This window comes from Ranitomeya imitator, chromosome 2 (genome assembly GCF_032444005.1).
Source record: "Ranitomeya imitator isolate aRanImi1 chromosome 2, aRanImi1.pri, whole genome shotgun sequence".
Classification (NCBI taxonomy): domain Eukaryota; kingdom Metazoa; phylum Chordata; class Amphibia; order Anura; family Dendrobatidae; genus Ranitomeya; species Ranitomeya imitator.
Genome location: NC_091283.1, coordinates 764,456,984 through 764,472,595, shown reverse-complemented (window position 1 = coordinate 764,472,595; position 15,612 = coordinate 764,456,984). Strand labels below are relative to the sequence as shown.

The 15,612-nt window shown below is 43.9% G+C and overlaps 1 protein-coding gene across 1 annotated transcript in view; it reads right to left on the bottom strand.

Moving 5' to 3' along the window:
* SUPV3L1 (Suv3 like RNA helicase) overlaps positions 1 to 9,924 on the bottom strand; it is a 43,867-nt gene extending 33,943 nt beyond the window's left edge. Inside the window, exons 1-2 of the mRNA XM_069753410.1 lie at positions 9,543 to 9,924; positions 8,030 to 8,107 (exon numbers count right to left, since the gene is read on the bottom strand). Of these exons, the coding sequence (XP_069609511.1) occupies positions 8,030 to 8,107; positions 9,543 to 9,801 (337 nt within the window). The 5' untranslated portion in view covers positions 9,802 to 9,924. The remainder of the gene's footprint in view (positions 1 to 8,029; positions 8,108 to 9,542) is intronic.
* Positions 9,925 to 15,612: the final 5,688 nt, after the last annotated feature.

The window sequence follows — 15,612 nt, the reverse complement described above, 5'->3', positions numbered from 1 at the left end:
GGATAGAATCAGAGAGCGCTTACATGACATAAAAAAATAAACAATATATCTCAGGCTTCAAGACATTTTGTAAGTCAACAACACAGACATTTATCTACCATTAACATGTATGGCATTGAAAAGATAAGAAAACCAGCAAGAGGTGGAGAAGCAGAGGGGATACTGGGAACAGGGAGGCATGGTGGATAGTCAGACTTAATACCACAGTACCCCTAGGGTTAAATCTAAAGAAGGACATCGTGCTGCACTATTAGTTTCCACCATGTCCTCTCTGGTTTCTTAGTGTTCGATCTGAACATGCACGTAGTAAATGAAACCGATCAATAACAATGTCTACAGCCAAGTGTTGAACCATACGATATGTATTGATTAAACCATCATCTAAAAATATATTTGAATAATAACGATATTGTGGCTAAATATTACTAAAGCCTTAACACCATCTGAATTGAAATAATATCTCATGACATGATTATCACTCATACTCTAAATGAATACATCTGCTCAGTGTCTTATCCAATTAAATGTAAAAAAAATCCCTGTAATATCCATAAACATGGGTATACTTTCATTCTATGTATTTATTATAATACTAAAGTACTATAAATCCTAAATATCCTAATATCCAGGTATAATCCCAGTTGGATTTAGCGCTACAATTATGGACTTGATCTGATCATCTTCTATGTTATTAGTATTATTATAAACATCTTAAAAACAAATCATTTATCTAGAGCCCGATCATATGGACTATTCCATAGTAATGTTAGATTTTAGACCTTTTTGTACATATTCACTTTTTAGTACAAGTATTAGCAGTGCGTGCTTTGTGAATGAAGGTTTAATTATTCAGGCTAATTAATTAAGCAACGGGTGGCTACACTGAAATAGAAAATTACTTAAAAGCACTGTTAAAATTAGGGATCATGATGAAGGGTGCTGCTGCAACACCGGAAACACGATGATTGCGCTATCTTAACATGAAGTTGTGCTATATGTCCTGTGTCACATTTATGTGAATAAAGAAGATTGCTTGTCGATCAGAACTGGATTCTCTCTCCTTTTTGTTTTTATCTACGTGCTATGGCATCATCCGAGCACCAAACAGCACAGGAATAAGCAACAGTGAGCTGGAATATCCCTTTTTCGCTGCCAAAAATCTAAGAATGAGAATCTAAGAATAAATTCAAACTATGTTCACACGTTGCATTTATTTAATGCCAAGTTTACAGTACCACACAGCGGCTGCAGACAGGAGCCAGCGATGGGAGCCTGCAATGTCACTGTCTGCAGAATGTATACAGTACCACACAGCGGCTGCAGACAGGAGCCAGCGATGGGAGCCTGCAATGTCACTGTCTGCAGAATGTATACAGTACCACACAGCGGCTGCAGACAGGAGCCAGCGATGAGAGCCTGCAATGTCACTGTCTGCAGAATGTATACAGTACAGAGCAACAGCTGCAGACAGGAGCCAGCGATGGGAGCCTGCAATGTCACTGTCTGCAGAATGTATACAGTACCACACAGCGGCTGCAGACAGGAGCCAGCGATGAGAGACTGCAATGTCACTGTCTGCAGAATGTATACAGTACCACACAGCGGCTGCAGACAGGAGCCAGCGATGAGAGACTGCAATGTCACTGTCTGCAGAATGTATACAGTACAGAGCAACAGCTGCAGACAGGAGCCAGCGATGAGAGCCTGCAATGTCACTGTCTGCAGAATGTATACAGTACAGAGCAACAGCTGCAGACAGGAGCCAGCGATGGGAGCCTGCAATGTCACTGTCTGCAGAATGTATACAGTACAGAGCAACAGCTGCAGACAGGAGCCAGCGATGGGAGCCTGCAATGTCACTGTCTGCAGAATGTATACAGTACCACACAGCGGCTGCAGACAGGAGCCAGCGATGAGAGCCTGCAATGTCATTGTGTGCAGAATGTATAGAGTACAGAGCAATGGCTGCAGACAGGAGCCAGCGATGAGAGCCTGCAATGTCACTGTCTGCAGAATGTATACAGTACCACACAACGGCTGCAGACAGGAGCCAGCGATGAGAGCCTGCAATGTCATTGTGTGCAGAATGTATAGAGTACAGAGCAATGGCTGCAGACAGGAGCCAGCGATGAGAGCCTGCAATGTCATTGTGTGCAGAATGTATACAGTACAGAGCAACGGCTGCAGACAGGGGCCAGCAATGAGAGCCTGCAATGTCACTGTCTGCAGAATGTATACAGTACAGAGCAACGGCTGCAGACAGGAGCCAGCGATGGGAGCCTGCAATGTCACTGTCTGCAGAATGTACAGTCATGGCCAAAATGTTTGAGAATGACACCAAAATTATATTTTCACATGATCTGCTGCCCTCTGGTTTTTATTAGTGTTTGTCTGATGTTTATATCACATACAGAAATATAATTGCAATCATATTATGAGTACCAATAGGTTATATTGACAGTTAGAATGAGTTAATGCAGCAAGTCAATATTTGCAGTGTTGACCCTTCTTCTTCAAGACCTCTGCAATTCTCCCTGGCATGCTCTCAATCAACTTCTCGACCAAATCCTGACTGATAGCAGTCCATTCTTGCATAATCAATGTTTGCATTTTGCCAGAATTTGTTGGTTTTTGTTTGTCCACCCGTCTCTTGATGATTGACCACAAGTTCTCAATGTGATTAAGATCTGGGGAGTTTCCAGGCCATGGACCCAAAATCTCTATGTTTTGTTCCATGAGCCATTTAGTTATCACCTTTGCTTTATGGCAAGGTGCTCCATCATGCTGGAAAAGGCATTGTTGGGTGCCAAACTGCTCTTGAATGGTTGGGAGAAGTTGCTCTTGGAGGACATTCTGGTACCATTCTTTATTCATGGCTGTGTTTTTAGGCAAGACTGTGAGTGAGCCGATTCCCTTGGCTGAGAAGCAACCCCACACATGAATGGTTTCAGGATGCTTTACAGTTGGCATGAGACAAGACTGGTGGGAGCGCTCACCTCTTCTTCTCCGAATAAGCTGTTTTCCAGATGTCCCAAACAATCGAAAAGGGGATTCATCAGAGAAAATGACTATGCCCCAGTCCTCAGCAGTCCACTCCCTGTACATTTTGCAGAATATCAGTCGGTCCCTGATGTTTTTTCTGGAGAGAAGTGGCTTCTTTGCTGCCCTCCTTGAAACCAGGCCTTGCTTAGAGAGTCTCCGCCTCACAGTGCGTGCAGAAGCACTCACACCAGCCTGCTGCCATTCCTGAGCAAGCTCTGCACTGCTGGTAGTCCGATCCCGCAGCTGAAACAGTTTTAAGATACGGTTCTGGCGCTTGCTGGTCTTTCTTGGGCACCCTGGAGCCTTTTTGACAACAATGGAAGCTCTCTCCTTGAAGTTCTTGATGCGATAGATTGTTGACTCAGGTGCAATCTTTGTAGCTGCGATACTCTTCCCTGTTAGGCCATTTTTGTGCAGTGCAATGATGGCTGCAGGTGTTTCTTTAGAGATAACCATGGTTAACTGAAGAGAAACAATGATACCAAGCACCAGCCTCCTTTTAAAGTGTCCAGTGATGTCATTCTTACTGAATCATGACTGATTGATCGCCAGCCTTGTCCTCATCAACACCCACACCTGTGTTAATGGATCAATCACTAAAACGATGTTAGCTGCTCCTTTTAGGGCAGGACTGCAATGATGTTGAAATGTGTTTTGGGGGTTAAAGTTCATTTTTTGGGCAAATATTGACTTTGCAAGTACAGCAATTGCTGTTAAGCTGATCACTCTGACATTCAGGAGTACATGCAAATTGCCATTAGAAAAAATGAAGCAGTAGACTTTGGAAAAATTAATATTTGTCTCATTCTCAAAATTTTGGTCCATGACTGTATAGAGTACAGAGCAACGGCTGCAGACAGGAGCCAGCGATGGGAGCCTGCAATGTTACTGTGTGCAGAATGTATACAGTACAGAGCAACGGCTGCAGACAGGAGCCAGCGATGGGAGCCTGCAATGTCACTGTCTGCAGAGTGTATACAGTACAGAGCAACGGCTGCAGACAGGAGCCAGCGATGGGAGCCTGCAATGTCACTGTCTGCAGCCGCTGTGTGGTACTGTATACACTCTGCAGACAGTGACATTGCAGGCTCCCATCGCTGGCTCCTGTCTGCAGCCGTTGCTCTGTACTGTATACAGTACAGAGCAACGGCTGCAGACAGGAGCCAGCTATGAGAGCCTGCAATGTCACTGTCTGCAGAATGTATACAGTACCACACAGCGGCTGCAGACAGGAGCCAGCAATGAGAGCCTGCAATGTCACTGTCTGCAGAATGTATACAGTACAGAGCAACGGCTGCAGACTGGAGCCAGCGATGAGAGCCTGCAATGTCACTGTCTGCAGAATGTATACAGTACAGAGCAACGGCTGCAGACAGGAGCCAGCGATGAGAGCCTGCAATGTCACTGTCTGCAGAATGTATACAGTACCACACAGCGGCTGCAGACAGGAGCCAGCGATGAGAGCCTGCAATGTCACTGTCTGCAGAATGTATACAGCACAGAGCAACTGCTGCAGACAGGAGCCAGCGATGGGAGCCTGCAATGTCACTGTCTGCAGAGTGTATACAGTACAGAGCAACGGCTGCAGACAGGAGCCAGCGATGGGAGCCTGCAATGTCACTGTGTGCAGAATGTATATAGTACAGAGCAACGGCTGCAGACAGGAGCCAGCGATGGGAGCCTGCAATGTCACTGTGTGCAGAATGTATATAGTACCATACAACGGCTGCAGACAGGAGCCAGCGATGGGAGCCTGCAATGTCACTGTCTGCAGATTGTATACAGTACCGAGCAACGGCTGCAGACAGGAGCCAGCGATGAGAGCCTGCAATGTCACTGTCTGCAGATTGTATACAGCACCACACAGCGGCTGCAGACAGGGGCCAGCGATGAGAGACTGCAATGACACAGTCTGCATAGTGCAGTACCACACAGCAGCTGCAGACAGAGGCCAGCAATGACACTGTCTGCAAAGTGCAGTACAGTACCAAGCAACGGCTGCAGACAGGAGCAAGCAATGAGAGTTCACAATGACACTATGTGGGCATGGCTGGGCTCTTGCAGCCTCAGTGCTAAGGTGCAGAGCCGCTGATTGAGTTCAGGCAGTGCTTGCATAATCGCTGTCAATCAAGATATCGCAGTACTTTGTTTGCAAATTGAGGGGAGTAAGTGTATTGAGCACTTGGTCATGCCAAGGGAGCACCAAAGGCACATCATTTGCAATCAAAATAAAACTTTTTTTTTTCTTACAACAAAACCATTAAACCTCTTCACGACATGCGCCGTACTAGTACGGCGCATGTCGTGTCTCCCCCTTTGATGCAGGCTCCGGCGGTGAGCCCACATCAAAGTCGCGACATGTCAGTTGTTTTATACAGCTGACATGTGCGCGCAATGGCAGCGGGTGAAATCGATTCATCGGCCGCTATTAACCTGTTAAATGCCGCTGTCAAACGCTGACAGCGGCAATTAACTACCACTTCCGGCCGCGCCCGGAAATGAGCATATCGCCGACCCCCGTCACACGACCAGGGGTCAGCGATGCGTCAGGATGGTAACCATAGAGGTCCTCGAGACCTCTGGTTACTGATGCCAGCCTGCTGTGAGCGCCACCCTGTGGTCGGCACTCATAGCAAGCCTGCATTTCAGCAACATAGCAGCGATCTGATGATCGCTGCTATGTAGCAGAGCCGATCGAGTGGTGCCAGCTTCTAGCCTCCCATGGAGGCTATTGAAGCATGGCAAAAGTAAAAAAAAATGTTTTTAAAAATATGAAAAAAAAAAAAATTATATAAAAGTTTAAATCACCCCCCCTTTCGCCGCCTCCAAAATAAAACAATTAAAAAAAAAAAAAAAAGTCAAGCCTACACATATTTGGTTTTGCCGCGTTCAGAATCGCCCAATCAATAAAAAAAGCATTAACCTAATCGCTAAACAGAGTAGGGAGAAAAAAAATTGGAAACGCCATAATTACGTTTTTTGGTCGCCGCGACATTGCATTAAAATGCAATAACGGGCGATCAAAAGAACGTATCTGCACAAAAGTGGTATCATTAAAAACGTCAGCTCGGCACGCAAAAATTAAGCCCTCACCCGACCCCAGATCATGAAAAATGGAGACACTACGGGTATCAGAAAATGGCGTTTTTTTTGTTTTTTATTAATAAAGTTTTGAATTTTTTTCACCACTTAGATAAAAAATAACCTAGACATGCTAAGTGCCTATGAATTCGTAATGACCTGGAGAATCATAATATCAGGTCAGTTTAAGCATTTAGTGAACCTTGCAAAAAAGCCAAAAAAAAAACAAGTGTGGGATTGCACTTTTTTTGCCATTTCACCACACTTGGAATTCTTTTCCCGTTTTCAAGTACAAGTCATGGTAAAACCAATGGTGTTGTTCAAAAGTACAACTCGTCCCGCAAAAAATAAGCCCTCACATGGCCATATTGATGGAAAAATAAAGTTATGGCTCTGGGAAGGAAGGGAGCGAAAAACGAAAAAGGGCCGCGGCGTGAAGGGGTTAAAATCCACACTACAACTATGATTTTCATAGGGGAGAAGTCCCCTACACACTTGTATACCTGTTTTTGTTAATTAGCTTTTTGGGGGTGACAGATTCTCTATAAACACAACTGACCAACATTAAATATAGACTGAATAGTAGAGAAACACTCAGTTAATATTGAGGAATTGGTTATTATCATTATTCATTTTTATAGCGCCATTTATTGGCGCTTTACATGTGAACGGGGCAAATATAGACAAGTAGAATAAACATGAGTAAAACAAGGCACACACAAGTACAGGAGGAGAGAGGACCCTGCCCGCGAGGGCTCACAGTCTACAGGGGATGGGTGAGGATACATTAGGAGAGGGTAGAGCTGGTCATGTGGCGGTTCAGTAGACTGGGGATCACTGCAGGTTGTAGGCTTGACGGAAGAGGTGGGTCTTCAGGGTCCTTTTGAAGGTTTCCGTGGTAGGTGAGAGTCTGATGTGTTGGGGTAGAGAGTTCCAGAGTATAGGGGAAGCACGGGAGAAGTCTTGGATGCGGTTGTGGGAGGAAGAGATGAGAGAGGAGTAGAGAAGGAGATCATGAGATGATCGAAGGTTGCGTGTAGGTAGGTAACAGGAGACCAGGTCACAGATGTATGGAGGAGTCAGTGAATGGCTTTGTATGTCATTGTTAAGTGTTTTGAACTGTAGCCTCTGGGCAATAGGAAGCCAGTTAAGGGCCTGGCAGAGAGGAGAGGCTGGGGAGTAACGGGGAGACAGGTGGATTAGTCGGGCAGCAGAGTTTAGGATGGATTGGAGTGGTGCCAGAGTGCTAGAGGGGAGGCCAGAGAGTAGGAGGTTGCAGTAGTCGAGCCGGGAGATGATAAGGACATGTACTAGTGTTTTTGTGGTTTCATGGTCAAGGAATGTACGGATCCGGGAAATGTTTTTGAGTTGGAATCGGCAAGAGGAGGCAAGGGCTTGAATATGTGGCTTGAAAGAGAGGGTAGAGTCAAGGATCACCCCAAGGCACCGAGCGTGCGGGATCGGGGAAAGTGAGCAGCCATTGACATTGATGGATAGGTCGGGTGGAGGGGTATAGTGAGGTGGGGGAAAGATGATGAATTCTGTTTTGTCCATGTTCAGTTTTAGAAAATGAGCAGAAAAGAAGGATGAAGTAGCAGACAGACAGTGTGGGATTTTGGTCAGTAAGGAAGTGAGGTCGGGTCCAGATAGGTATGGTTCTGCCGTATCTCAAAGAGACAAATTACTAGAGACTGTAAGAGCTAGTGAAGGTATTTACTGGCCTGTTTAGTAATTCTGGTAGCCAGGAAATACAGATAGCCATAAATGTCACTACTAGTGTTCCAGAGGAGAAGTTCAAGGGGCATTAGCTACATGGCTGCCGGGGTTAGTCCTCACCAGTCTAGTAATAGCACAATCACATTACTGCTCAATAATTTGTCCTCAGTAAACAGATAGAATTTCTTACCATCCAAACCATTATCTGCGGCCAGTTTTTGTATTTCTTTTCTTCTGTAAAACTTGTTTAAAATGTTCAAGACTTCACCTAAAAACAAGTATAATTTATTGATTATAAGAGATATGCAACAGTTCAATAACCCTAGTTAATGAAAAAAAAAAAAAAAATGTACAAAGTAGCCCACCTGAAAAAAAATAAAGAATTCCCCCCAAGATTGCTTAGAAACACATAAAATTCGATGTCCCACATTCATAGACAAATCCCACATCTATAAGTGTTTATATAAACAGTCACAGCCAACCCCTATACTCTCAGTCCTCAATATCATTGCACAGGGACTAATTCTGGAGAGGAGAACACCAGGAAAACACCGATGCATGTACGTAGGAGGGCATAATGCATGCTATAGCTCACAAATGTCTTTGGATTAAACTTTTCAGGAACCCATTTTAGATGAGAAATTAGTACAGTTTTTGGTGTAGATTGTGCCTGGAAGCAACAGCAAAGAAATTTAGACCCTCTCTTCATGTACAATATAGGGCGTCCTCAGACTTTTGTGTATAGGCCAATGCATGCAATCTTTAGATGCCAAGTCTGGGTTGACCGTTTGGAAGTTTTAGGCAAATCCAAAAGAGGGATAAGTTGGAAGAAAAATGCATTGCATGGGAAAAAGTAAGAGACTGGCGGCTTTGCTACATGCAGCAAACCTGCGGCTAACTTTGGGATTAAGGACTATTTTTTATGCTTTGTACCAAATTATGGCCATTTCTCATTTTCAGAAAATAAATACAAAATGTATTGCTTGGAACTTCAGAGACATGTTGTCAGAAGTTTATAGACTAAAAGAACAATTTACATTTTACTCAAAAATATACCTATAAAGAGAAAAATCAGACAAACTGAACATTCTGCAGTGGAGCTGTATAAACGTCGTGTACATTGGATCACATCACCGTCCACTCGCACTGAGAATCACAGGTAATTGTGACAGCGTGAATGTCACACACTGTCACGGTGTAGCAGCTGCAGTTACATAGAGTGAACGCTGCCTTTGCTTTACACTGGTAAAACCCATTAAAGGACTGGATGAGATACAAGGTCTGGTCTACAGGCTGAGGCCGAAACTGCAGCTTTTCCTGGACTGAGGTGCAGTATCAGACACAACATGGTCCTATTTTAGGCTGGAGTAACGGGGCGACTTCGGCAGTGACAAAGATCTCGGCTCCGTCACAGCAAAGTGCACGTGAGTGGGAATGGCGCAAAAAGTTGAGACGACTCCGATTTTGTGAGTGGTTTGTGCGGTCGTGGTACCTCATGAGTCACAACGTGGCCCCATTCAGCTGCATTATGTTGCGGCCATTGTCCACACGACCTGTGCTGCGGCCATAGTCACCTGAATGCAGATCGAGGGGGAACATTTTCACCACTTTCATCTTTTTTTGGAAGAAGTGAGAACACGCAGCATACACCATAGCCCCCTGGGGTGTCCTGTGCTGCACACCGGTGGGCTCCCCACACTTACTCTTATTGAGAGGCTGGGTCAGCTCGGCCCCTATATCCCCCTCCGGGCTGTCTGTGCTCTTCAGCTCCACGGGGATGAATAATGACGTGTCCAGCCGCCTGCCGTTATCACTGGAGAACGTCCTGTACAGGGGCCGGGTCCTCGACCATCCGGTCACCGAGCTGGGGACAACATTCCCGCCGTGAACGGGCGGCTGCAGGCTCCGTATAGAAAGCTGCAGGCAGCACCGAGCCAAGGAAGACGCTCTCTTCGTGTACATCGCGGGGAGGCCACGTACACAGCGTTACATGGAGGCCACGTACACAGCGTTACATGGATGCTAACATTCCTGCCCGCAAGCCCCCGGCGAGAGCAGCATGACTGCCGAGGCGCAGAATAATGACGTATGACCCAGCAAGTAGAGCCCGGGCATGACAGCGAGGCGCAGCCTGATGACGTCACCTGACAAGCCCCAGCACCTAGAAGAGGAAACCTTGAGCGAGCGCTGGGGGATGATGACGTCAGCTCAGCTGAAGGCCCCAACATCTAGGTGGCTTGGAGAACGCCTGCATGACATTGACGGCCCGGGAGCCGCGTATAGATTACTGCTGGTGAGGTCAGAGCAGGAGTCATAGATGAAGCGTGTAAACCGGACGGAAAACAAAATGGAGCCGGTGCCTATAGCAAGCAGTCACGTGTCGTGTTCTAATCTGCCTTATTTCGACTGTTCACACCTGTTATTTTCCATCACGTTTCTGACTGTCAGAATAGTGGAACTTGCTGCACTTTTCTATGGTGTTAAAATGAACCTAGCGGAGTTTCCATAGATACTAGTTCTGTCTTCCATTATAACTTAGGGGTTGTCCAGGGAAACATACCCCGTATAAATGATAACTTGCAGATCGGTGGGTCCGGCCGCTGAGTCCTGCCCAGGTACCATGGAGGGGCAGGGCACATACTCGACTGGTGCGCCATTCCTTCTCTATGGGGCTTTCAGAAAAAGCTGAGCAGCCCCCCAGGGAATGATCGGATCGTGGCTCTAGCATGTGCACCGCCATTCCAGTCTATCTGGGCAGGTCTCAGCGGTCAGATCCTTCCAATCAATGAGCTATCACCTATAGGTGAGGACTCGTTTTCACCAGGCAGCCCCTTTAAACGCGCATCGGGGCTGAAGGGTCATGGTTCGCACACGGGGAGTAATGTGCAAGTCGCTAGTACTTCTACTAGCGTCGTATATTCATTATACATGTGTATATTTATTAAAAAAAATACTTTCCTTACCTCTGAATATGTATACCTCGTTATCTGGTATATACCTCATTATCTGGTATACCGTGCTGTGACTACCCCTCTATACCATGTGTACACACCACGCCATTTAGTCTCACGAGTCTTTACTTATGTCCAATACTGTATATGTATATTCTCAGACACTTTGTTTTGTTAATAAAATTTACTATTGAACTTTGACTCCATGATTATTATTATTTTTTTTTTGTAGGATCCACAACCCTTTTAAATAAGTTGTTCCGCTTCATTCCTTCATGACATATTAATATTACACTACCGTGGCAGATTTCAGTACTCCCATAAAAAGCATTAGAGACACGCACACCCATTGCACCTCCTGCCGACCCACAGCGGGCGATGGGATCCTGTTCTCAAGCTAAATGGAGGTTACGGTGAGGAGATCCACATCTAGTATAAGCTGGTAAATGTAACTTATGGTAACCAGGCCGGCCGCAGGTTTATGTGCGATACTTTGCTTTCGATTCTTCCTCTTCACCTTCCAAAAGCTTTAACTTTTATTGTTCTGTCTCATAGGGTTGTATCACAGCTTGTGCATTCTTGGGAAAACTCTAGTTATTAACATTGCAATTTTGGGTACATAGGCTGCCGTCACACTAGCAGTACTTGGTCAGTATTTTACATCAGTATTTGTAAGCCAAAACCAGGAGTGGGTGATAAATACAGAAGTGGTGCATATGTTTCTATTATACTTTTCCTCTAATTGTTCCACCCCTGGTTTTGGCTTACAAATACTGACCAAAGACTGCTAGTGTGACGGCAGCCATACGATTCGCTCATTTTTTTTATTCTATTTTTTTTTTTTGAGAGAAGTGACTAAAACCCAATCCTGCCATTTTCATTTTTTCCCCATTTTTAGCATTTGCCATGTGGTATATATTTTTTAACAGTCATTTACATGCACAGCAATACCAAATGTTAGATTTTTCTTTACATTAGAGTTAAAGGGAATTAAATATATATTTAGCTATAAAAGTTTGCATAATTTTCCCTATGGATTATGAATTTGCAATCACTTAACCGCTTATACTATACACTAATATTGCAGTGTGTTGTAAAATTACCTATCTCCTACAAGCCAGGTATATAACATGGCAGGCATAGGGTCCTTAAAAGGGAACTGGTCACCAGAGGGATATTAAAAAAATAAATCACTAAACCTGCAGATATGGGGTTAATCTGCAGGTCAATAGCGCTACTAACCTGCCTGGCGTCCGTACTTAGCAGAAGTCTGCGGGGAGAAAATTCATTTTATTACCCCTTGGTTTCAGTCGCCACTCTGATAATACAAAGCAGCAGCTCTAAGGCTTCTTTTACACATACCGTGTTTTTGGCAGGCCGTATTGCCGCAATTTTCATGGTCTGCCGCAATAACGGACCACAAAAAACTTGCGGATCGCCGTTTATCAGGCTTCCAATACTATGGAAATAATATTGGAGAAAAAGAACAGTGTTCCGCAAAATTGGAAGTCACGGTGCACTGCAAAAACAAGCTTCCGTTGTTTTTGCGGCCCCATTGATTTTCAATGGGGGCCGTGTCCGTAAGCTGAGAAAAAGATAGAAACATAAGATAAAACGTCAAGACAGGGCCAAGAAATATCTTAAGACTGACTTTTCAAAGGTTTTATGGACTGATGAAGAGAGTGACTATGGATGGGCCAGAGGCTGGATCAGTAAAGGGCAGAGAGCCCCACTCCGACTCAGACGCCAGCAAGGTGGAGGTGGGGTACTGGTATGGGCTGGTACCATCAAAGATGAACTTGTGGGACCTTTTCGGGTTGAGGATGGAATGAAGCTCAACTCCCAGACCTACTGCCAGTTTCTGGAAGACAACTTCTTCAAGCAGTGGTACAGGAAGAAGTCGGTATCGTTCAAGAAAAACATGATTTTCACGCAGGACAATGCTCCATCTCATGCCTCCAACTACTCCACAGCATGGGTGGCCAGTAAAGGTCTCAAAGAAGAAAAAAAAAAATAATGACATGGCCCCCTTGTTCACATGATCTGAACCCATAGAGAACCTGTGGTCCCTCATAAAATGTGAGATCTACAGGGAGGGAAAACAGTACACCTCTCGGAACAGTGTCCCGAGGCTGTGGTGGCTGCTGCACGCAATGTTGGTCGTAAACAGATTAAGCAACTGACAGAATCTATGGATGGAGGCTGCTGAGTGTCATCATAAAGAAAGGTCGCTATAATGGTCACTAATTTTTTGAGGTTTTGCTTTTGCATGTCAGAAATGTTTATTTCTATATTTTGTGCAGTTATATTGGTTTGCCTGGTGAAAATAAACAAGTGAGATGGGAATATATTTGGTTTTTATTAAGTGGCCTAATAATTCTGCACAGTAATAGTTACCTGCACAAACAGATATCCTCCTAAGATAGCCAAATCTAAAAAAAAAAAAAAAAACCCACTCCAACTTCCAAAAATATTAAGCTTTGATATTTAGGAGTCTTTTGGGTTGATTGAGAACATAGTTGCTGATCAGTAATAAAAATAATCCTCTAAAATACAACTTGCCTAATAATTCTGCACACAGTGTTTATTTTACAATACAAGTCAACGAAAAGGCTTTGAAAGGATGACTAAGTTTATATAAGTTTCTTGCCAAGAAAGCACCAGTTACAAAAAAAAAAAAAAAAATAACCTGGTGAGATCACCCGCCTGAAAAAGACATTGAGAAAGGCCCTTGTGGAGGTGTTCCAGTTTCACAATTCTTGAACTCATGTCTTCCTAAAAACTCCCTCATTGTGTTCCCTTAAACATTATGGAGTCAATTAATTAAGGCTGGCGTTTTGTACGGTAGCATTAATGAAGGCACCGCGGGAATAAAATGCGTCCAATTCATTGAGGCACATCTTACAACTATTTGTGCGCCATTGTCTGAAATGTTACTCCAGGCAGACTGAAGTACATTGGTGTTGTCAATTTTGATTTGCCAGATGGGCCTTACCACGCCTTGTGCCTCCCCAGCTCTGTCCACTTTAGCAGAGCTGACTGGGGCTGGCTTATAAAATAAAAAAAAAATTAAAAAAAATGTTGCACAACTTCAAGTTGTGCAAAGATGTTGCAACATCTGAAAACGTTTTACATTAGAACACACATTGGGTCAGATCAATGGGGCTTTTTTGTATATTAAAAAGACCACTTGGCGTTTGTAATATATTTTATTTAAGGAGTACTTTCCCCCAAAACATGAAGATATAAAATACTTTAACAATATAATAAAGCAGTTTATATACACCAAATGTGAAAAGTATATTGAAATATTTTAACCAATTAATAGAAAAGAAAATACAGAGCTACATATATAGTGACATTATGCCTTAGAATCATATTTTTAGTTCTAATAATCTACAAAATGTTTTAAATTAATTAATAAGGATATCTTACAGAGAACATACAGATGTAAGCAGAGTTACGTTTATGTTGTAGGCGCCTAGATAACTGCACAGAAGATGCCATAGCCCGTAACAATGGTGTACTAGACAAAGCGATTTTGGTTATCGCACACTTGCTGCAGTAATCTGTACACTGGTGTCTGTTCCCTGTATAGCTGTAGCAGTAATTATACATCGGGTACCCTTATATACTGGATTATAATTTGTGATGCTTTTTTTTCAGCTAGAAAACCGCAAAATCAAAGAGCAAAGCCAAACCAGGAACACATGGTAACGAGAAGACTGGTTCATTTTCAGCAGCAGACGAGGAATAATCCTAAGCGTAAAATATAATTTCACCTATAACATTTGTTATTTTAGATTTTTAGAGGTCGTCTCATGAATAAAACGCATATCCAGGTGCTTTGTTGTGAAACTCCTACATTGAGAATGCCCATTTAAGACCCTCTTAAGATTAGCAGATTGGGGGGCTTCCACGGCAAAATCAGCAGTTTGCCAGGCGTGCCAGAAGCAGAACACAAGGCAATCGGTGAATTGCTGCCAAAGGCCACTTTGTTGAGAATTAAACCGTACTAAGACTAGTTGAACTGTAAAGTCTAACTTTAGCTATTAACCAAATTCTGGTTTGAGTACAAATATAGAAGCTAACAAAAAAAAGTTATAAATTGGTGATCCAGCATTGACTAGTGTGGTCCTCCCATGTTTGCTTACATGTGATCAGCGTGTTTCTGCTGCAGACAATCAGCGATCGGAGCAGTGATGACTACTGTGCAGCATGTGACCGCTGAGGCAGCGTGTGTTGGCCGCTTGAAACCAAAGACTGCGAGGACAGCAAGTATTGGTCCATGGCAATTGAACACTAGCTGTTGGCTTGTCCCACCATTTACTGTTTTTGGTGTATGTGAATGGGGTTTTCCAAAGTGTCACTTGTGCAAAAGGAGGCAAGAGCTACTACTGATATTGTGTTGACAGTGACCTGCAAGTATCGGCAAGTCTTGTTCACTCATCCAATTAAAATAGGACATGTGCTCAATACTTGCCGGCTGGGAAGAAGCAATCAATGCAACACCAGCAGCGCCTCTCACCTTCCAGTGCAGCAAGGCGCTGGATGAAATCCTGTGCTGTGATCCGCTCAATAAGGAGATTCCTCTATGAAAAAAAAATAATGTGAGTAGCGGACAAGCCTATTTAAAACCACACAATTGTTGCTTTTCTAAATGCTTCTCCAGTGTAGGTGCGCAGAAGATCTGGATATTTCTTGAGTATTTAATCGCACCCTCAAAGTTTTCAGAGTGAATTTTCAGCTATAGTTTTAAACAGCTTTTGGTTCAAGAGATTTTACCTTTTGCAAACTGTAAAACCTTATTACCTGAAATCAA